Source organism: Heterodontus francisci, chromosome 4, assembly GCF_036365525.1.
Source record: "Heterodontus francisci isolate sHetFra1 chromosome 4, sHetFra1.hap1, whole genome shotgun sequence".
Classification (NCBI taxonomy): domain Eukaryota; kingdom Metazoa; phylum Chordata; class Chondrichthyes; order Heterodontiformes; family Heterodontidae; genus Heterodontus; species Heterodontus francisci.
In genome coordinates, this window is record NC_090374.1 from 146,923,518 (window position 1) to 146,946,025 (window position 22,508).

A 22,508-nucleotide genomic window follows, 5' to 3' on the forward strand; every position below is an offset into this window, starting at 1 on the left:
CTGATTGTTCGCCCTGGCATGATTTGCATTTTCATTCCCTTGTCCAAGGAATATGGTGATGTAGTGGTTATGTTCATAATATTGATGGTGTCAGCCCCTGTCTCAACCCGCATGCTGTTGAAACTGTAATCCAAGCCTTTTCACCTCCAGATTCCTTTAAATCCTATTTAATTCCTTTCATGGCTGCTCTACCATCTTCCACCCTCCACAAACTTCAACTCATCCAAACCCCTGCTGCCTGCATAAAATTGAACTCACCCATCACCCATGTATTCGCTGACCTACATTAGTTTCCAGTCATCAAAGCCTCCAAGTTAAATCTCATCCTTATGTTCAAATCACTTTTGTGACTTCGCCAACCCCAATCACTATCTTCCTCCAAGGCTACAAATTTCCTGAGATCTCTGCATTTCTCCAACTCTGTGCCCTTGTACACCCTTGGTAAGGTGACTGGACAGCTGAAGGCGAGGCTGTCAATGGTCTGGCAAAAAGGGGTGACACACGAGGCAAGAGTCAGAAAGCAGACTTTAGGGTGGTGGAGACGGGCCTGGATGTTACTGAGATTGGGAGAAGGGAGGTCATGAGAAGATCTGAAGAGGATTAGAATTTTGAGGTGTTGGGGACCAAGAGCTAATGTTGGTCAGCAAGGACAAGTGCTGGGTGAGCTGGATTTGGTGCAGTGTAGAATACAGGCTGCAGAGTTTTGGATGAGCTGATGTTTGTCGGACAGAGGATGAGACACCAGTCAGTTACTTCTGGAGATGATTAAAGGCATCGTTAAGGATTTCAGTGACAAATTAGCAGAGGGCGGAGTTGAGATGAACTGTTTTATTGAGGTGAGAATAGGCAGTCATAGAGGCAGCCGAGGAGTTGAGAGAGGTGGAAGCTGACCTCATGCCTGTGGATGATGTTGACAAGTGGCAGCATGTAGAGGAGGGGGCGAAGGATAGATCCTTGCAGGGGTGGGGGACTCTGGTTATAAGTGAGGAGGTGGGAAGAGAAGCCATTGCTTAAGATACTGATTGGATGGGTAAAGGTGGAACCAAGCAAATGCAGTCCCACTGAGCTGGACAAGAGAGGAGAGGTGTTGCTGGAGGATAGTGTAGTCAACTATGTCAAGGCTGCAGAAATTCAAGAGGGATGTAATACATAATGGTCACAGTCATGGTGAATGAATTCTGTAACTTAAATTTGAGATGTTTATGTTTTGTGGCAGAGCCATGAAGAGATTGAAACAGGGATTTGCTTCAGAGATGGGCACTGATTTGGATTTAAGGACTTGAGAGAGTGCAAAGAGATTGGAGAAGGAACAGTAGTTTGCAAGACAGAGGGATTGAGGATTTCTTTTTAAGGACAGTGATGGTATTGAATGGGCTGAGGATATCATTTACAACATCAGACAGGAGGGGAAATTAGTTGGTCAGCAGTTGAGTGGACATGGGTTCAAGGAAGCAGGACTCTGGTCTTGTGGATAAAATGAATTCTGAGAGGGCATGGGGGGTTGGTGGTCCAGAAACCAGCAAGACTGGGATGGGCCTTGGGATAGGTTTGGGTTGGTTGGAAAGGCAAAGTGCATAAATGTTGCTTTGAACAGTTGGTTTAAGTATGAGTGGAGAATTATCGATTAAAGATTTGGAAGCCTTTTCCAAGGTATTGGAGTAGGTGAGAAAATGTCTCGAGTTATGTCGATTTCTCCTTTCAGGTAGTGGTTTTCATCTCAGATTTTACAACCCAATGTATCCTTGCTTTAGCCACTTGTAAAAGATTCATCCTTCCCTTATGAGATGTCTGGGTTGCTCAAGAGCAAGAGGGAAGGCAGTGAGTGGATACATTCATTGTTATAGTATTGGTGTAAGATTCTTTGGTGTAGATTAACATGGATATCCATGGTTAAATAGGGTTATACTTTCATGATAAATGAGCTACAGGCGAGGCATTGAGGCTTGTGTGCTCAATGGAGTTGAGCTGGTAGCTTCTATCTAATCTACACAATTTGTATTTGTTGCTAGCTACATGTCCAGAGGAACAATGTTGCCATGTGGCAATGTTGAGTTAATGTCGGCCAGTGGAAAATCTGATGTTCAATTTCTTGGTCTGTTTTAATCTTAGCTTTCGTAAGCTTTAAATGAATCAGTCACTTCATGCTAACTAATGTAGTCATGAAAGAGTTGCATGAAGGATGATCTCATAATTTTCTTGAGGAATGTGCTCATAACCCAGCAAAGCAACAATGTGGATATTTGTTCAGTACAACACTGATAGTAACTCCTGTAAGTGGTCTGAGAATTTTGCGTTCAGAGGTGTGTCTGTACTACTTGTTATCTAAGTATAGAACAGACAAAATCAAAGTCCATGGAAAAGGACAATCCAGAGTAAGATAATTAATTGGGGGAGGGCCAATTTCAATGGGGTGAGAACGGATTTGGCCCAGGTAAATTAGAATTTAAGATTGGCAGGCAAAATTATCATTGAACATTGGGCTGCCTTTAGAGGAGATAATTTGGGTGTAGTTGAGGTACATTCCCAAAGGGGGAAAGGTAGGACAAACAAAGCCAGAGCTCCCTGCTTGACAAAAGAGATAAAGAGTAAGCTGAAAAAAGGTGCATGTGACAGGTGTCCAAGTTGATAATACAAGCGAGAGCTAGGCTGAATCTAAAGTTCAGAGGGGAAGTGAAAAAAGAGATAAGCAACGAGAGAGTATGAGAAGAGACTGGCAGCAAGCATAAAAGGAATCTAAAAGTAGTCTCTAAGCATATCAAGAGTAAAAGGGTGGTAAAAGGAGTAGTAGGGCTGTTTGGGACCAAAAGGGATATTTACACATGGAGGCAGAGGGCTTGGATAAGGTACTAAATGAATACTTTGCATCTGTTTTTACTAAGGAAGAAGATGCTGCCAAAGTCATAGTGAAAGAGGAGGTAGTTGAGACACTGGATGGGCTAAAAATTAATAAAGTATTAGGATGGAATTAATTCAAGTTAATAGGTCACTGGGACAGGATGGCATGCATCCAAGGATACTGAGGGAAGTAAGTAAGGGTTGAAATTACAGTGGCATTGGCCATAATCTTCCAATGCTCCTTAGATACAGGGGTGGTGCCAGAGGACTGGAGAATTGCAAATGTTGCACCCTTGTTCAAAAAAGGGTGTAAGGATAAACCAAGCAACTGCAGGACAGTCAGTTTAAGCTTGGTGTTGGGCAAGCTTTTAGAAATTATGCAGGTAGATGCAGGAAGGATGTTCCCGATGGTAGGGGAGTCCAGAACCAGAGGTCATAGTCTAAGGATAAGGGGCAACCAGGGGTCATAGTCTAAGGATACGGGGTAAACCATTCAGGACTGAGATGAGAAGAAATTTCTTCACCTAGAGAGTGGTGAACCTGTGGAATTTGCTACCACAGAAACCAGTTGAGGCCAAAACATTGTATGTTTTCAAGAAGGAGTTAGATATAGCTCTCGGGTTTAAAGGGATCAAAGGATATGGGGCGAAAGCGGGAACAGATTACTGAGTTGGATGATCAGCCATGATCGTAATGAATGGCTGAGCAGGCTCGAAGCGCCGAATGGCCTACTCCTCCTATTTTCTATGTTTCTATGAAATGCGACAAATTAAATCATTTGGATAAATGTGGATGAATTGAGGAAAGCCAACATGGATTTGTTACGGGCATATTGTGTTTAACTGATTTGATTGAGTTTTTTAATGAGCTAAGAAGATTGATGAGTGTAATGTAGTTGATGTGGTGTACGTGGACTTCCAAAAGGCATTTCATAAAGTGCCACCTAAAAGGCTTATCAGCAAAGTTGAACCCCATGGAATAAAAGGGATATTGGCAGCATGAATGTTAAGTCAGGTGAGTGATGAAACAGAGTTGTGGTGAACAGTTTTTCAGACTGGAGGAAGTTGTATAGTGTGGTTCCCCAGGGGTTGGCGTTAGCACCACAGCTTTTCTTGATCTATTAATGATCTAGATTTGGGTGTACAGGGCACAATTTCAAAATTTGTAGATGATGCAAAATTTTGAAGTATTGTGAACTCTGAGGAGGATAGTGAGAGACTTGGAGGATGTAGGCTGGTGGAATGGGTGGGCATATGGCAGATGCAGTTTAATGCTAAAAAGTGTGAAGTGATACATTTTGGTAGGACGAACGAGGAAAGGCAGTATAGAATTAAGGATACAATTTTGAAGCTGGGAGGGTGGGTGCACGGGTTCAGAACCAGAGGGACCTGAAGGTATATGTGCACAAATCGTTGAAGGGGGTAGGGCAAGTTGAGAAAGTGGTTGATAAGGTATTTGGGATCCAGGGCTTTATAAATAGAAGCATATAGTACAAAAGCAAGGAAGTTATGGTGAACCTTAAAAAAAAAAACACTCGTTCAGCCTCAACTGGGGTATATGCCCAATTATGGGCATCATACTTTAGGAAGGATGTGAAGGCGTTGGAGATGGTGCAGAAAACATTTACGAGTGTGATTCCAGGGATGAGAGACTTCAGTTACGAGGATACATTGGCAAAGCTGGGGTATTTCTCCTTGGAGAAGAGAAGGTTGAGAGGAGATTTAACAGAGGTGCTTAAGATCATGAGTGGTCAGGACAGAGTAGATGGGGAGAAACTGTTGGTATTAGCAGAAGGCTCAAGAAACAGAAGATACCGATTTAAGGTGATTGGCAAAAGAACCAGGAGTGGCATGGGGAAAAGCTTTTTTCACACAGCGGATGGTTGGGATCTGGAATGCACTGCCTGAGAGTGTGGTGGAAGCAGATTCAATTGTGGCTTTCAAAAGGGAATTGAATAATTATCTAGAGAGATTATTTGCAGGGCTATGGGGAAAATGCAGGGGAATGGGACTAGCCGAGTAGCTCAGAGCACCAGCATGAACATGACTGGCCTTCTTTGCTTTAACCATTCTATGATGCTGTGTGATAGAGTTAATCAGGGGTGTAACTTGGGTATTCCCTTGTTCTCTGGACCAGATATTCATGTCTTTAGCATGTGCTGCTTCAATCAAAAAAGCACTTGATAAGATGAGGCCATATGCAAATCATTAAGCTACTTTATGACTGCATACAGTGACACTATTATTTCTAGCTGGAATAGTGATGACTGGGTAAATCCCACTGCTGTAAGTGAATGGGATTGATTTTGCACACATCATTTGTATGTAACTATCCTCCATTTAGTGCATTTCACTGGACTTGCTGCAGTTTTGCTGTTTTAAGAGACTGTTGTATGAATAGTCTTTATTTGATTGTCCTGCCTTAAGTCCTGCCCCATCTCCAATATATTGTCTGACAGTGGTGTCAGCAGGCACTGCGCTACTTTATTTCACAGCAGGTGAACACTCAGCAGCTATGATCAGACTTGGTTAATTCAATCCTCCAATAATACAAAATAGTCAATGTCCTATGCTTCCCCACATCAGTGTTGCTTGAGTTAAACAAAATAACTTAGTTACCCTCCTGCATACGGAGTCTCGCAAAAGCTTGCTTTTGCTGCTCTGATTTAAAACTTGACTGCCTATATCTTTGTATTTTTACTTTTGTGATCACATCTGCTAGGACGCTATCCAGGATACAGCAGCCCGCTTGGTTGGCATCTCACCTGATGCTTAAACTGCACTCCCTCCACCATCAGCTTAACATGGTTGCACTGTAGCAGCTCGCTAAGGCTTCTTCAGCACCACCTTCCAAACTCTTAGCCACCACTAGCAAGAAGGACTAGGGCAGCAGCCACATGGGAACACCGTCACCTTCAAGTTCCCCTCCAAGTCACACACCATCTTGACTTAGTCCTATGTCACCTTTCCTTCATTGTTGCTGGATCAAAATCTTGCAACTCCTTACCTAACAAAATTTGTGGGACAACCATCACCACACAGTCAGCAGTGGTTCAACCACCACTTTCTTGAGGGAAAATGGTGATGATCAATAAATTGGCGCCCAAATCCCAAGAATGAAAAAGAACCCCAAAAAACCAACATGAAATGCCCCCTGCCAAACAAGGTTTTTCTGATTTGCCGAGACGGGTTAATCGATGGCTTCTTTTATTAGTTTTTGGGGAGCAAGTTTGTAGTTTCTACGATCAGCATTTTAATCACCTTTATACAAGAACATAACATAAGAACTAGGAGTAGGCAATTCAGCCCCTTGAGCCTGCTCCGCCATTCAATACAATCGTGGCTAATCTCATCTCGGCCTCAGCTCCACTTTCCTGCCCGTTCTCCATCAACCCATTACGAATTAAAAATCTGTCTATCTCCTCAAATTTACTCACTGTCCCGGCATCCACCGCACACTGGGGTAGTGAATTCCACAGACTCACGACCCTTTGAGAGAATTAATTTCTCCTCATCTCTGTTTTAAATCTACTACCCCTTATCCTAAAACTATGACCTCTCGTTCTAGGTTGTCCCACAAGAGGAAGCATCCTCTCTACGTCTACTTTGTCAATCTCCTTAATCATCTTATATACCTCAATTAGATCGCCTTTCATCTTTTTAAGTGTGCGAATACATTTTGCTTCAAAACAAGACTTAAATATAACTTGTTTTCCAATTCCTGTGGGGGCAAAAATTATCACTAAGTCCTGAAACATGTCTGGAATGGGAAGTGCAAAATGGAGAAAAACAAGGAACTGTACTGGGGCCTTAGTTTTTCATCAGAGATATACATAGGTCAGTGACTTGGATGACGGTATAGAGAGTTTCTCAAAGTTTGCATATGACACGAAGTTAGGAGGCACAATAGATAAACTGGGAAAGTGGGCAAGGGATTGGCATATGGAATTTAACGCTGACAAATGTGAAGTGATGCATTTTGGGAAGTTAAACCAGGGCAGGACACAGACAGTGAATGACAGGGCCCTGGGGAGTGTTCTTGAGCAGAGACACCTTGGGGTGCAAGTACATAGTTCCCTGAAAGTGGCAACGCAGGTAGACAGGGTGGTGAAGAAGGCGTATGGCATGCTTGCCTTCATCGGCCGAGGCACTGAGTGCAAGAGTTGGGACATCATGTTACAGCTGTACATAACGTTGGTTAGGCTGCATTTGGAGTACTGTGTGCAGTTCTGGTCGCCACACTATTGGAAAGTTGTGATTAAGCTAGAGAGGGTGCAGGAAAGATTCACAAGGATGTTACCTGGTTTGGAGGGCTTGAGTTATAAAGAGAGATTGGATAGGCTGGGTCTGTTTTCCCTGGAGCGAAGGAGGCTGAGAGGGAACATAATAGAGGTATATAAAATTATGAGAGGCATAGATAGGGTAGATAGCCAGAGTCTGTTTCCCATGGTCGGGGTGACTAAAACTAGGGGGCATAGATTTAAGGTGAGAGGGAGGAGGTTTAAAGGGGATCAAAGGGGTAAATATTTCACACAAAGAATAGTAGGTAAATGGAATGAGCTGCCAGAGGAGGTGGTGGAGGCAGGAACAGTAGCGACATTTAAGAGGCATCTGGACAGGTACTTGAATGAGCAAGGCATAGAGGGATATGGAATTAATGCAGGCAGGTGGGATTAGTATTGATAGGCATTATGGTCAGCATGGACGCGGTGGGCCGAAGGGCCTGTTTCCTGTTTCTATGCTGTACGACTCTATGACTCTGTGAATACTTTGTGTAGAAGGGAGCAGAACTTTGCAGAGTGATGCAGATGAAATTCAATGTGGTTTAAGTGTGGATGAGAATGACAAATTGGAATATTATCCAAACCACAAGAGGTTAGAAACTGGAGGAGCAAAAAGTATAAAAATCAATAAAAGCTGGTGCTCAGGTATTTAAAAAAAAAATCAAGATAATGGAGTTTTGTTTTATATCTCAAAGGGCGGCAATATAAAGTTTTATGTTTCAGATGCACAGAGCATTGATTGCCCATTGGCCTTGCAAGGGGTGCAGCACAGATTCACCAGAATCATATTGGGTCTTAAAGGGTTGAATTTAAGAGGATATTGCATTAACCTGGATTGTTTTCATGAATATAGAAGGGTTGAGAGGTGTTGATGATATTAAAAGGGTTCAATAGGGTAAATACAGGAAAACTTTTTTTTCCTCTGGTGGAAACAATCCAGAACCAAGGGGCACAATCTTCAAATTAGAATTATGCCATTCCAGAGTGAATTTGAGCACTTTTTTTTTTTCTCACTTGTAACTGTTCACCCAAAAAGACTGTGGTTGCTACATCAAGTTAAATTTTTAAGACTGATTGATAGATTTTAGTTAGGTAAGGATATTAATGAATTTGAAGAAAAAGCAGGTAAATGGATTTGAGGAGCAGATCAGCAATGATCTAATTAAGTGGCAGAGCAGGATTGAGGAGCTGACTGGCCTACTCCTGTTCCATGGCTACTTTGTGTTGAGACAGTTGTTGCTTGCGTCATGCTACAGGACTGCAGTGTCAAAATTTATAGGTGATTGCCACCTTTTTTAAAAAAAAAGTAAGATAGTATTTTATCTTATAACCTACATGTTTCCATTCTCAAATGCTATGTATGAGACAGATTTGTATGTAGGAATGTTACAATATCATCCAAACCCAAAAGAGCTAAATAAATGTAAGATGTTGTTGTAAGTATTGGTTTTATGTTCTAGAATATTTGATTTGTGCACTAAGTGCTTTTAACTTTTATGGCTTAAAAGGTCAGAAATGACGGAAGCAGAGAAAGATCTGGTGGCCAAGATGCTGCGAGCAGTCCTGCAGTCAAGCAAAGATGGTGTGGCTTTCACAAGGCTGCAGGGAGAGTATAAACAACTCACAGGTGAAGTGATCCCTCATAAGCAGCTTGGATTTCCAACTCTTGAGAACTATTTGAAAAGCATTCCCTCAGTTGTGAAGTTTGGAGTTAATAAAAATGGAGAGGTAAGACATGCATCAAAGATTCATTATTTCCTTTTGGGTACAATTTCTTACCCACCACCATCAAAAAAAACCTGCAACCTTGTAGATTTTTTTTTATTGGTGCTATGGCACCATTCCACTGCTGTCAGTAACCCTCTTGTATGTTGTTCAGTTAGCCATTTGCTTTGTATGCTGGCAAGCAGCTGGACTGTGGAGAAAGTCAAAACCGGCCCTGACCATCTTCACCTGATGTCCTGGTGTATGTACTTTATAGCTATGGTCAATGAACAGCAGAGGTTTTAGCTGATTTTTTCCCCACCCCATCTAGCCCAGGATTGCAAAGACATTTGCTTTGTAATTTTCTTTGGTGTAAAATGGATCACAAAGACTGACTAAGTGCAGATCAGGGATTGAAACTCCAGATGATTATGACATAGTACCAGAAAGTATCCATTAGACAAATGGTGAATTTAACTGATGGCTTTGTTTTTATTTTTGTTTTAAATTGAGCGTTAAACACAGTACAAGCCAGACAGAAATTATTCTTTAAATTGGTGTTTCAAATACCTTTTAACCTGTTTCAAGAACTAAGCAAAACCTTTAAGTTAAAAGGATTTGCAGGGGAAAAAAAACACATATTTCATGCTAAAGGAAGTTCAAAACAATCCAAGCCAATCATTGAAGCCTATTTTGTTAATTTAAGGAGATTTTGATTCTTAATATGCTTAATTTGACCTTTTGTGGTCCATTTTCGAAGCATGGTGTGGGTGCGAGGTTAGGTCCAAGTTGAAATTACAATGAATTACAAGTTAGTTATTTACTACTTCTGTAGTTTTCCTTGAAGATGAATATTTTGTGTCTCAAAAACTGTAAAGATAGATTTTCCCAGTGGTTCAACTGAATAGGATAGTGGGCAGCTTTGCTAAGTAGGGCAGGAGCTTTCCAGGTTCAGTCAGTCTGTGCTCAGTTCAATAATCACAGCAAGGATGGTATAGTGAGTAATTTACATTGGCATCAATAACCTTTAGCTGGGAAGGGGGAAAACTGGCTAGGAGTCCTTACATCTGATCTCTGTTCAAGTCTATGCTGGAAGTCATCCCCTTATGTAGACATCAGTGTAGACCAAAATAAACTTGGCTACAAGGTGCCTGCGGTGCAATAGCCAGCTGACATTTGCTTTGTAGAATCACATGAAAAATGATTCTTGGATGAGGTACCGGAGGGCACCTTAATCTATGGGATTATACCCCAACAAGAAGTTTTCTCTTTCAGAAAAATAGGGAAGTTGAAAAAATGAAGGGGAGAGGGGAATAACGATGAAATATATTGATACTAAGCTATATAGACCAAGAATGTTTCATTCATCAATGAGTGCTGAATTAATTAACTTAATTGATATGGCTGTTTCGTATTCACAAGCTGGGGAAAGAAAATAATCACTCAAAGCTTGTGCTTCTGATTACTGTCCACTAGTGCCTGTTGGCAACTATGAGGTGAGGGCAGAGTTAGACTCAGCTGTGATGCACACACGATTGAATAGTCTGATACTCTCAGATCACACATCAAGAATTATCATTTTGGCAAAGTACAGGGGGCTGCCATTGCCTGTGGAGCTATAAAGGAACAACTGCAATTTATATAGCTTTTTCAACAGAAAACAGGGGAGTTGTTTGGAGGATAGAATTCCTCTACAGTACAGGCTGAGGAGCTGCAAGATACAAAACTGAGGCACGATTTTGGGAGTATGACCAATTTACATTATAAATGTGGGTATAAGAATATGCTAAGAAACAGCAAGGGACAAAAAACATTGGTGGGAATTATTACTGGGCCCCCTAACTGTGTCTGTAGTATAGGACCAGATTAAATTTGGCTGTATGAAGTAAGGAATTAGAGGTGCATGTAATACAGTAATCACGTGGTACTTAAATCTACGTAGAGACTGGACAAACCAAATTTGCAGTAATAGTGTAGAGGGCAAGTTCATGGAATGTATACAAGATAGTTTTCGAAATGAGTATGTCAAGGAACCAACTAGGGAACAGGCAATTTTCAATCTAGTATTGCGCAATGAGAGGGTTAATTGATAACCTTGAAGTAAAGGGCCATCTAGGGAGGAGGAACCATAATATGATATAATTTTACATTAAGTTTGAAAGTGATATTGTTAAGTCTGAAACTAGTGTCTTAAATCTAAACAAAAGAAACTGTGTAGGTATGAGGAGCAAGTTGGCTAAAGTAGACTGGGGAAACTAGATTAAAAAATAGGATGGTAAACATTTTAAAGAATTAATTCATAATTTGCAAAAAATATACATTCCCTTATAGCACAAAAAACCCACTAAAAAAGTGGTAGAACCTTGGCTTAGAGGAGTTAAAGGTGATAGTAGATAAAAGGAAGAGGCTTATAATGTTGCCAAAAAAGCTGAGCATTTTAGACTTAAGCAAAAGAGAACCAAGAGCTTGGTATGGAAAGAAAGAAGAGAATGAGTTGACTGACGAAGCCTAACAGATTGTAAACGTTTCCATACGTTTGTAAATAGGAAGAGATTAGTGAAAGTAAAGGTGGGTCCATTAAATAAGAGCATAATTTTTTTTTATTCGTTTCATGGGATGTGGACGTTCCTGGCAAGGTCAGCATTTGTCGCTCATCCCTAATTGCCCTTGACAACTGAATTCAGAGAGCAGTTAAGAGTCAACTAGATTGCTGTGGGTCTGGAATCACATGTAGTCCAGACCAGGTAAGGACAACAGATTTCCTTCCTTAAGGGACATTAGCGAACCAGATGGGATTTTACAACAATCAATGGTAGTTTTATGGTCATCATTACTGATGGCTAGCTTTCAATTCCAGATTTTTTTAATTAACTAGTTGAATTTAAATTCCACCAGATGCCATAGTGGGATTTGAACCAGTGTCCCCAGAGTATTAGCTTAGGTTTCTGGGTTACTCGTCCAGTGACATTACCATTATGACCTTGTCTTCCCCAAGAGCAGGCAATACAGCCTCTTGAGCCTTCTAAAATCATGGCTGATCTGATCTTGGCCTGAATCCACTTTCCTGCCTATTCCCCAAAGTCCTTGACTTCTCTACAGTTAAAGAATCTGGCCATCTCAGCCTTGAATATGTTCAATGACTCAACCTCCTGAGCTGTCCACGGTGGAGAATTCCAAAGATTCATGACCCTCTGAGAGAAGTTCCTCCTCATCTCAGTGGGCAACCTCTTCTGAAACTATACCCCAGAGTTTTAGATTTCCCCATGAGGCAGAGACAGGTGTGATTACAATGGGGAATAAGGAAACGGCAGAGACATTAAACAAGTACTTTGTATTTACGGTAGAAGACACAAGACATTCTGGAAATAATGGGAACCAAGGGTGCGACAAGAATGAGTAACTTATATCAGTATTAGTAAAGAAATTAATGGGATTGCAAGTCAATAAATCTACTGGACCTGCATATCCTAGAGTTTTAAATGAAGTAACTGCAGAGATAGTGGATGCACTTGTTTCAATCTTCACAGAATTCTTTAAATTCTAGAACAGTTTCCAAAGATTGGAATGTAGCAAACATAACCCTACTTGTTTAAGAAAGGAGAGAGAAAGAAAATAAGAAACTCTAGGCCCGTTATTCTGACATCAGTAGCAGGGAAAATGCTAGAATCTATTATTAGGAATATGGTAACAATACACTTGTTGAATCTGCCTAATCATATCATGATTCTCTATGGATTTATGAAAGGGAAATCATGTTTGACAAATATGTTGAGGTTCTTTTCCCAGGTTAAAATTAGCTGAGTAGATTATGGGGAACCAGTGGATGTAGTGTATTTGGATTTTCAAAAGCTTTTGAGAAGGTGCCACATGAGGATTACAAAAATTGGGAATCATGGGATTGCGACTAATGGATTGGTTAATGAACAGAAAACAGAGGAGAAACAAACAAGACATTTTTGGGTTGGCAGGCTGTAACTAGCATGGTACTACAGGGATCAGTACTTGGGGCTTCAACTGTTTACAGTCAATATTAATGACTTCGATGAGAGAACTGAGTGGAATGTCTCCAAGTTTGCTGCTGATACAAAGTGGGAAAGTGAGTGGTGAGGAGGACGCAAAGAGGCTGCAGAGAGATATTGACAGGTTGGGTGAATGGGCAAGAACATGGCAGGTGGAATGCAATTTGACAAAATGTGATGTTTTCCACTTTGTTACGAAAATAGAAAAGCAGAACATTTTTTGAATGGTGAGATTGGGAAATGTATGCATTCAAAGGGGCCTGGGTGTCGTACATGAATCACAAAGCTAGCATTCAGGTACAGCAAGCAATTAGGAAGGCAAATGGTACATTAGCTTTTGTTACCAAGAATTGGAGTATAAGAATAAAGAAGTCATATTACAATTATACAGGACATGGGTGAGATCACACCTGGAGGACTCTGAAGTTTTGGCCTGCTTACCTAAGGAGGGCCATATTTGCTCTGGAGGGAGTGCAGCGAAGGTTCAATAGACTGGTTTCTGAGATGAGGGGATTGTCTTGTGAGGAGAGATTGAGTAGACTAGGCCGATATTCCCCAGAGTTCAGAACAAAGAGAGGTGATCTAATTGAAATATAAAATTCTTCAGGGGTTTGACAACATAGATGCTGAGAACACAGTGTCAAGGTTTCAGAATAAGGGATCAGCCATTTAGGACTTGGAGGAGGATAAATTTCTTCAATGAAAGGGTTGTGAATCTTGTGAATTCTCTATCCCAGAGAGCTGTAGATTTTCAGTTGTTGAGTATATTCAAGACAGAGGTCGATTTATATTTTAGGATATTGAGGGATATTGGGTTGCTGGAGTTGAGGTAGAAGATCAGCCATGATCTAATTGAATGGCAAAGCAGGCTCTAAGGGCCAAATGGACTACTCTAGCTCCTATTTGTCATGCACTGTTCTTGTGTTGAAGAAGGAAGCTGACACAAATGTGGCATCAGGATGTGCAAGACCATAATAAGGTTCTTAATATAGTTATCGAAAGTATAAGTAGATTTTGGGTCTTGCTTCAGAAAGCAGAATTAGACAGATCATTAAAAGGCTTTCGTAAAAAGAAGCCCGGTAATGAAACTTTATTTTTTGTGTTTCATCCATAGGCAGTTTGTTTTGCGACTATAAACAATGAAATTGCACACATTGCTAAACTGGTAGCCCGTCAGCGAAGTCCTAAGAAGAGGCATGGTGGGCAAACATTGGTAAATTCCCAATTACGACTAAAACGTGTCCCACCAGCAACGCAAGTTGGTAAGTCTACTGCAGCCTTGTGAACCTTTTAGTAAGTGAAGCCTTCTGGAAAGAGTGATTTGCAAGCTTTGTTGAAGCTGAGTTTGTCAAGGCACATAACAGATTTGAAGATGCCAGATCTTTACATCAACTTTCAGGTCATAAAATGACTGTGATCTCGTGCCGCCATTTTGGTTATAAAAACCCACTAGTTTCAGACAAATTATCCAATATATATTGAAGTTTTTCACAGGATTGGCTGTAAATATTTTAATCAAAATATACAACTATTTTCAGTTTGGAAGATTCTGTTGCAAATTTGTGTCAAAGCTAGATTGTAAAATTTATCCAGTATTGTGTGGCAGCCTTGGTTCTGAATTGTCACAATCATCCAGCGTTTCAATCCAAAGGGCTTCGATCAATGTGCTTACAAGTGGAATTAATTTGTTTAATCTCCAAATGGCAGATAACAAATGAACTTTCATTTCTATAGTGCCTTTCACATTCTCAGAACATTCATAGTTACAATAGCTACTTTATTTCTTGTTTTGTTCAAAACAGATGAATTTCATAATTTTTCCCTAATAGGAATTTCATGGTGCACCAAAGCTTAAATGCAAAGATAATCTAAATGTTAGGATTATGCAAACTGCATATGATGTAGCTCAATAAGTTGAGATGCAATAGTGCAGAATCCAGGGGAGGTGCCTGAGCCTTGACTAAGTTCCAGACTGTGCAGAGTCTGCTAGCAATATATATGTAACTCGCCTCCTTCACTCCTGGGATCTTCACAGTTCTGTTTTAGAACTCAATGTGATAGCTGCCTACTTTGTAAACACAGTGAGTTGAGAGTTTGGAATTTTGAGCCATTTAATTGGTGCTGGCAGTTGAATCATCTGGTTGATTGTTCAGTAAAAGCTTTATCTGGCATGTGCCGGACATGAGAGGCAACAAATAAGCAAAAATTTCAGTTAATCAAGAGTTGTACTTATCAAGGCGGTTGCCAAGATAGCGAAGGGTACCTAGGACCCGGCATTGGAAAAGCCAATTCTTAGTTTCTCCTTAATCCGTTGGGGTCAGTGAATAGTATGTAGGAGAGTCGGCCCTTTCCAGTGAGCCATCCCCGGTAGAGATTTGACACGAAACTCTGGAGCAAGACAGTTCTGACTGCAGGGGCCAAGAATCCCATTATAGTGAATGGGGAACCAGTCACTAAGGCAAGGTAGAATTTCTAATCCATATGACAACCTGAATTCCCAGGTAAATTCCGGATAATAGAGCTTGCCAGTTGGTAAAGTGCGGATAACCATGCTTTTGCTATATTTGGAACTGTTAAGTTATTAAGAGGATTGCTATGGCCAGGAACACAAAATCTTGCATATAAAGTCGCTGTCTTGTGATTTTGTGTCGCAGCAAAGCAGTTTCCAGACTCAAGTCGCCTTCTGTCTCTGAAGCACACCTTTATATAATCTATTGGGGAGGCCACCTTGTACCCCTTGGGCTACTGCCCAAGTTGAAGCTAATTTTTTTTTTAAATTGAAAAATGGGTGAGGCTACCTTCAAAAATATTTCAAACTTGTCTGTAGTGGCAGAGCTCTGCACGTAGGTGCTTTAATGCTCATGGTGACAGCAATGCAGATGCATAGGCCACAGTTTAAATCAAGTGCTGCCTGCCTGATCTGATCCAACCAATGGCTCAGTTTACACCAAGAACGTGGGGTCCTTCTGTTGGTGTGAAATTAAGCTGTCCAGGCAGTTTGGGGAACCTTCACCTGTGGCAGTCTTTGTACTTGTATATGGACAGTTGGTATTTTGGGATACAGGCAACTTGTGACTTGTGTCACTTGTAATAAGTTCATTACTTTCCAATGTCTCATTCATCTGGTGCTTATCAAGATGTGGCTTTCTCTTTCTCCTTTGGGTCAAGAGTCATTACGGCACAGGAGGCAGCCACTCGGTCCATAGAATCCATGGTGGCCCTATGTAGAGTAATCCAGTCAGTCCCATTCCTTCACTCTATCCCCATACACTGCAAGTTTCTTTCCCTCAGGAGCCCATACAATTTCCTTTTGAAATCATCGATCATCTCCGCTTCCACCACCCTCGTAGGTACCAAGTTCCAGGTCATAACCAATCGCGTAAAAAAAATTCTTTCTCACATCCCCATGCATCTCTTGCCCAAAACCTTAAATCTGTGTTCCCTCATTCTTGTGACCAGCTAATGGGAACAGCTTATCTTTGTCTCCCTTCTCTAAACCTGTCATAATCTTGTACACCTATCAAATCTCCCCTCAATCTCCTTTTGCTCCAAGGAGAACACCACCAGCTTCTCCAACCTAACCTTTTATAGTTAAAATCCCTCATACCTGGAACCATTGTTGTAAATCGCCTCAGCACTCTCTCAAGGACCCTCACATCCTTTCTAAAGTGTGGTGACGAGAACTGGACGCAATACTCTAGTTGTGGCCTATAGAGAGATTGATAAAAGTTCAGCAGAACCTCCCTGCTTTTGTACTCATTACCTCTATTTATGAAGCCCAAGATCCCAAATGCTTTGCCAGCTACTCTTTCAATATGTCCTGCACCCTTCAAAGACCTATGCACATGACCCACCCCCGCAGGTCCCTATGTCCCTGCACAATTTTAGAACTGTACCATTTAGTCTGTATTGTCTCTCCCTATCCCTTTTGCCAAAGTGCATCACCTTGCAGTTCTCTGTTTAAATTCCATTTGCCACTTGTCTGCCCATTCTGCCAACCTATCAGTGTCCTGTTGCATTTCATTGGTATCATCCGCATTGCCTGCCATACTTTGACGTTTGGTATCCTCGGCAAATTTTTAAATTTTACTCGATATTCCAATATCCAAGTCATTTATGTATGTCAAAAAAAAGCAGCGGTCCTAGTACTGACCCTTGGAGAACGCTGCTGTCTACCATCCTCCAGTCTGAAAAACAACCACTGAGCACGACTCACTGTTTTCTGTCCTTAAGCCAAATCTTTATCCAAGCTGACACTGACCTTCCTATTTCACGGTCAGCAATTTTGGTAACCAGCCTTTTATGTGGTAGTTTGTCAAACCCTTTCTTAAAATCTATATAGACAGCATCTACTTTTTTCCCCTTCATCAACCTTCTCTGTTAGTTCATCAAAAAATGTAATTGAGTTAGACAAGTTCCTTTTACAAAGCCGCCACCTGCCTTTTACAAATCAGTGCTAGCTCTTAATAAGCTCGAACCTCACCTTCTGAGTTGGTGTTCTCGTGAACATTCCTCCCAGTCTTCTCTTATTTCAAACCATCCTTGGAACACACTTTCTTGATGTGGATTGCTGGAAGTCATTCTTTATATGAATGCCAAATACACATGCATCATATTATAAGATGCTGTATTGTTAAGTGGATTATAGAGGTAAGCATTCCACCAATATATATTTTACTATTGGGCACTTGGTTTGGATCCATAATTGACTGGACCTCGACCCTGGACTCAGTCATTTCCCCTTCTGATGTCTCAGTGGCCCTTTTGTGGCAAACACGACAGACCTCCGATTTGTAAGATCTCTCTCTCTTATACATGCAGTCCTAATAGCATACATTTCTCAATATTTACATATGCCATGGGGAGTATCCGCTGTTCCCTTTTTTTGCGACAGTCTTCAAGCAATGAATTTTTCATGACTAACCCCGCTGTTTTAAGAGGGCCTTGTCCAATCCTTCATTTCTGAAGTAGCTTTCATTAGAAAAGTGGAGATTTTTACTGTTCTATTCAGTTTTAACACTTAATTTTTGAAGTTCCATTATAGATCTATTGAAATGTGGTAAAATTAGAACTGGTTTTGCCTGTTCTAGCTTGTAAGTTAATTGTTTGCATGACATCTTGCTTCTATGGGCCCAGGAGGCTGAGCTGGATCACAATATTGTGAATGTGGAGTAAGGAGACTGTATGTATAAAGAAAAAACCCAAAATATTCTTCATTTACCAGTGGGAGGGACAAATAAGGTATTTCACTGTATTTATCATGTTTGCATCTCTAGAGACCTGAGTATTCAGATTTATGTATAAGGGCATGTGGCAAAGTTCTTTGTGTTTCCCACATCATGGTCCCATTCATTGAACTAAGCTCATGTGGAACTATTCAGAGTAGCAGGGGAGTTCTTTGCATGCCCTGGCCATGTTCCTCAACCAGCTCCACTAAAAATAGATTATGATCATTTGTCTCATTGCTGGTGTGGAATCTTGCTGCACACAAATTGGCTGCTGCATTTGCCAATATTATAACAATGACAACATTTCAAATAAACTTGCTGGAACCACTCAGCAGGTCTGGCAGCATCTGTGGAAAGAGAAGCAGCGTTAACGTTTCGGGTCAGGTTATAACCTGTGACAATTTTAATATTTGTCAGTTCCGAAGAAGGGTCATTGACCCGAAACGTTAACTCTGCTCTTTCCACAGATGCTGCCAGATCTGCTGAGTGGTTCCAGCATTACTTGTTTTTATTTCAGATTTCCAGCATCTGCAGTATTTTGCTTTTATTTCAAATCAGCTTGCTTGGCCATATCGCACTTTGTCTATCCTGATTATATGAAAAACACTATATAAATGCAAGTTCATTTTTTTATGTTTGAGTTGCTAGGTTTTAACACTTGCAGAGGTGAAAATAACTGCAGCAATCAGATTAGATCATTAATCAACACTTCATTGTGTTTTGCACCTCCCTGTCAGAAATCCATTATAGTCATCTCGAGCATCTAATTCACCTTTTGTTTACAGCCATTTGCTGGTTCTGATCTTTTTATGCTGTTTGCTGCAATTATGATCTGCCTGGATCATTTGGATTTGAAATAAATCTGTCAGGTTAAACTATGTACACTGGCTATTTTGGATGAAATTCCTGCATATCTGGTTTCAATTACTGTACTCTTATACACAAAGTGCAGGTGGTTTACAGAAGGCTCCCTTAAGGTAGGAACTTGAGGTGCTTCATCCTATGTTGAGATCCTCTTGTTCCGTTCCAGTCGCTGTTAGGCCGCTTTTTATTTTTTCTATTAGCTTCTGTTTATCCTCCATGTAAGTTGGATTCTATTGGCGTTAGTTTGGGTTATACCCAGCTTGGTGGCAGGTATTCATTTTGCCAGCCATTGCTAGATAGTCTGCTTGTGGGGTGTTAGATTTATTTTCGTTTCATCTTAGTTTAGCATGGCAGCATTCATTTGACTTTATTTTTAGTAGTCCTTCCCATTTAGTTTGGGACTTAATCTCTAGTTCTAGTAGAATTTTTTTATACCTTTTTGAGCTAACATCTTTGCTGTTTCTTTACTTTTAAAGGTATGCTTTTGTACATTGTGATTTCTATTATAGTTTTAGTATTTGAGGAAGTTTTACAGTATAAAAATCCAGCATTTTTGTAGAATTGATAATCCATGTTGAATCTTCTGCCCATTTCTGGAGCATTACTGAATAATTATTATAATAGATGTAAAACACAAATTAGAATAGATTGCAGGCTTGATTGCAAGCATCCTTCATAAATCACCTCCATCTGGTTGACTCTTTTTTTGAAACTGTCTGGATGGATGTTCATGCAAGTGGTCACTACAATTCAGGCATAATTAATAAGGTATCCAATTTCTCGTGGGGAAGGAGTAATGGTGGGAAAGGATAGAAGTAGTATTTTGAAGTTGCGATTTACGGAGCATAGGTTGAAACCACTATCTTGACATTGTGAACTAATTTATGTCAGGAAACACATTAAGTCTACCACGTAATTCTCGCTATTGGTGATCGAAGCTTATCCTCGTAGTTTGTAGAATATGTTTGCGTCTGGCTTGTTAAGATCCACGATTATCTTTCCACTTAATAATGTACCACTCTCCTTCCTTTAGGAAAACCTAAAGCAACTTTAAGGCAACCAGAGTATACTAACCAGCCAGTAAAAGGGGGCCGGAGGACATCTAGCTCTACAAGAGGAAGAGGAAGTGCGCAAGGAGCAAAGACTGGCTTGGGAAGAGAGATGCTTTCAGATTCTAAAGTGCATGCACCAGTTGCTGGTGTACCTAAGGATGCTTCAATTCGTAAACCTCTGTCTGTTACAATCAATAGGTAATATTTAGTATGATGTACAGTGCATTAAAAGGTTTGCTGGGAACCTCGTGCATCAGAGTGAATAGCTAAATATTTAGTTTGGTAGATTATTTCTTGTGAAAGCAAAAATAACAGGGACAGATAGTCCTGAAGGTTGCAGAAATCAAGCAGGGTCACAATTGGTCGACATCTTTGCAAATAAAACCAACCTCTAGTGTTACGTCAGCTCATGTTTTCGAAACTTTGACTGAAGGGAGCGATTAAAAAATGTTGCTGACTAATTTCTTTGACTTGCTGACTGGGTAAATTAACCACATCAGCGATGTTCTACATTTAAGCCTATTCTTTGTTGAGTGAACTGTTTTTGCCTATGAAACGGGTAGAGAGGTATTGTATGATTAAAACCAGAAAATGCTGGAAATATTCAGTAGCTCTGGCAGCATTTGTGGAGAGAAACAAGGTGACGTTTCAGGTTTTGATGAGCGGTCAAAGACCTGAAATGTTAACACTGTTTCTCTCTCCACAGATGCTGCCAGACCTGCTGAAAATTTGCAGCATTTCTGTTTTATTTCAGATTTCCAGTATCTGCAGTATTTTGCTTTTGTGGAGAGGCGTTGTAATTAGCTTCAACATTCCTGAAGAATGTGGGGAAGGGAATCACTTTGTGTTCCTGCTCCTGATTTGCGACCCAATGACATTTGCTGGAAGCTACATGAGAATATGGAACTGGAACAGTTCTTTCAACACAACCCTTTTTTTCCCCCCTGTTTGAACAGATAGCTACTATATGCTTTTTAGGCTTGTAAGATTTGTTTCTTCGAGAAGCTATCGAAGGACTATCTACACCAGAAAAGTTAGGGAATAAATTGGAGAAGTTTTCAGTTTAGTTGATGGAATAAATAACTTGCATCAGGGGGGTGGTGGGAGGCGGGGTTGCGGAGAAGTCTAAAATTTATGATCAGTATTAATGTAGCAAGTATGTTCTGCACCAGAACTGACACTTTCCCCTGATTTCGGTAACATTAAGGTGAACTTGAAGTAAAATTAACTTTTTGTAAGTTTTCCACTGGATTGAGATGAAGGTTAACAAGGGATCGATTATGTTAATAGGATTATTCTGCAGACCACCCAGTAATGGAAGAGAAATGGAGGAAGACATATGTAGGCAACTGTATGAAATGAGTAAAAGACCTAAAATAACCATAGAAGATTGCAACTGCGCCAAATAAACTGGTAGGGAAAAGGGAAAATGGAATGGAGTTGTTACACTGTGTTCAGGACTATTTTCTTATCCAATATGTAAGAAGTCAAACGAGAGGAATCAGTACTGGATCTATTAATGGAAAATGAATGAGACCATATAAGAGAACTAATTGTAGGGGTACATCTAGACAATAGCGATCATAACATCGTACGGTTTAAAATAGATATCGACTCAACTCTAATGCCAGACCATGTGGAGTCGGGACAGGTAGTAGAATGGCTGGTGAGCTGGCTAGAAAACAAGAGTAGAAGTTAAAGATAGTTACTCAGATTGGCAAAAGGTGGGACATGGTGTTCCTCAGGGATCAGTGCTGGGACTGCTGTTGACAATTTACATTAATGATTTGGATTTGAGAATTGGACTTGATATTTTGTTATTATAAAACGAACCTAGAGGCATAAACAAAGGTGCAAAAAAAAAAGATTCATTGTAATACCAGAACTGTGCGTGTATACTTAGCGGGTAAGTCTGAAAAGGCTGGGGCTCTTTTCTCCAGAAAAGAAAAGGCACAGGGATGACCTGAAAAAGGTCTTCATGATGATGGAAGTATTCAATACGGTAGGTATGGGGGGGGGAAAAAACGTCTACTTGCAGGCACTAATAATTAACATTAGTACATCGTTTAAAGAATTACCTACTTTTTAAAAGAAGGAAGAGTTTTATTTAAGATCATGGATGGGCAGCTGAGACCTGTTGCTTGCAATTCCTGTGCCGTGAATTTCAGAACACTTCATGTTTTTTTTAATTCATTCATGGGATGTGGGCGTCACTGGCTATGCCAGCATTTATTGCCCATCCCTAATTGCCCTTGAGAAGGTGGTGGTGAGCTGCCTTGAACTGCTGCACCCACAGTGCTGTGAGGAAGGGAGTTACAGGATTTTGACCCAGCGACAGTGAAGGAACGGCGATATAGTTCCAAGTCAGGATGGTGTGTGACTTGGACGGGAACTTGCAGGTGGTGTTCCCATGCATCTGCTGCTCTTGTCCTTCGAGGTGGTAGAGGTCGTGGGTTTGGAAGTTGCTGTCGAAGGAGCCTTGGTGCATTGCTGCAGTGCATCTTGTAGATGGTACACTCTGCTG

General features: G+C 40.7%; 1 protein-coding gene across 1 annotated transcript in view; it reads left to right on the forward strand.

Annotated features, from left to right (window-relative positions):
• Window positions 1-22,508, forward strand: part of LOC137369284 (tudor domain-containing protein 7-like) — a 155,357-nt gene that overhangs the window by 11,839 nt on the left and 121,010 nt on the right. Inside the window, exons 2-4 of the mRNA XM_068030283.1 lie at window positions 8,626-8,845; window positions 13,955-14,102; window positions 19,966-20,182. Coding sequence (XP_067886384.1) covers window positions 8,633-8,845; window positions 13,955-14,102; window positions 19,966-20,182 — 578 coding nt within the window. The 5' untranslated portion in view covers window positions 8,626-8,632. The remainder of the gene's footprint in view (window positions 1-8,625; window positions 8,846-13,954; window positions 14,103-19,965; window positions 20,183-22,508) is intronic.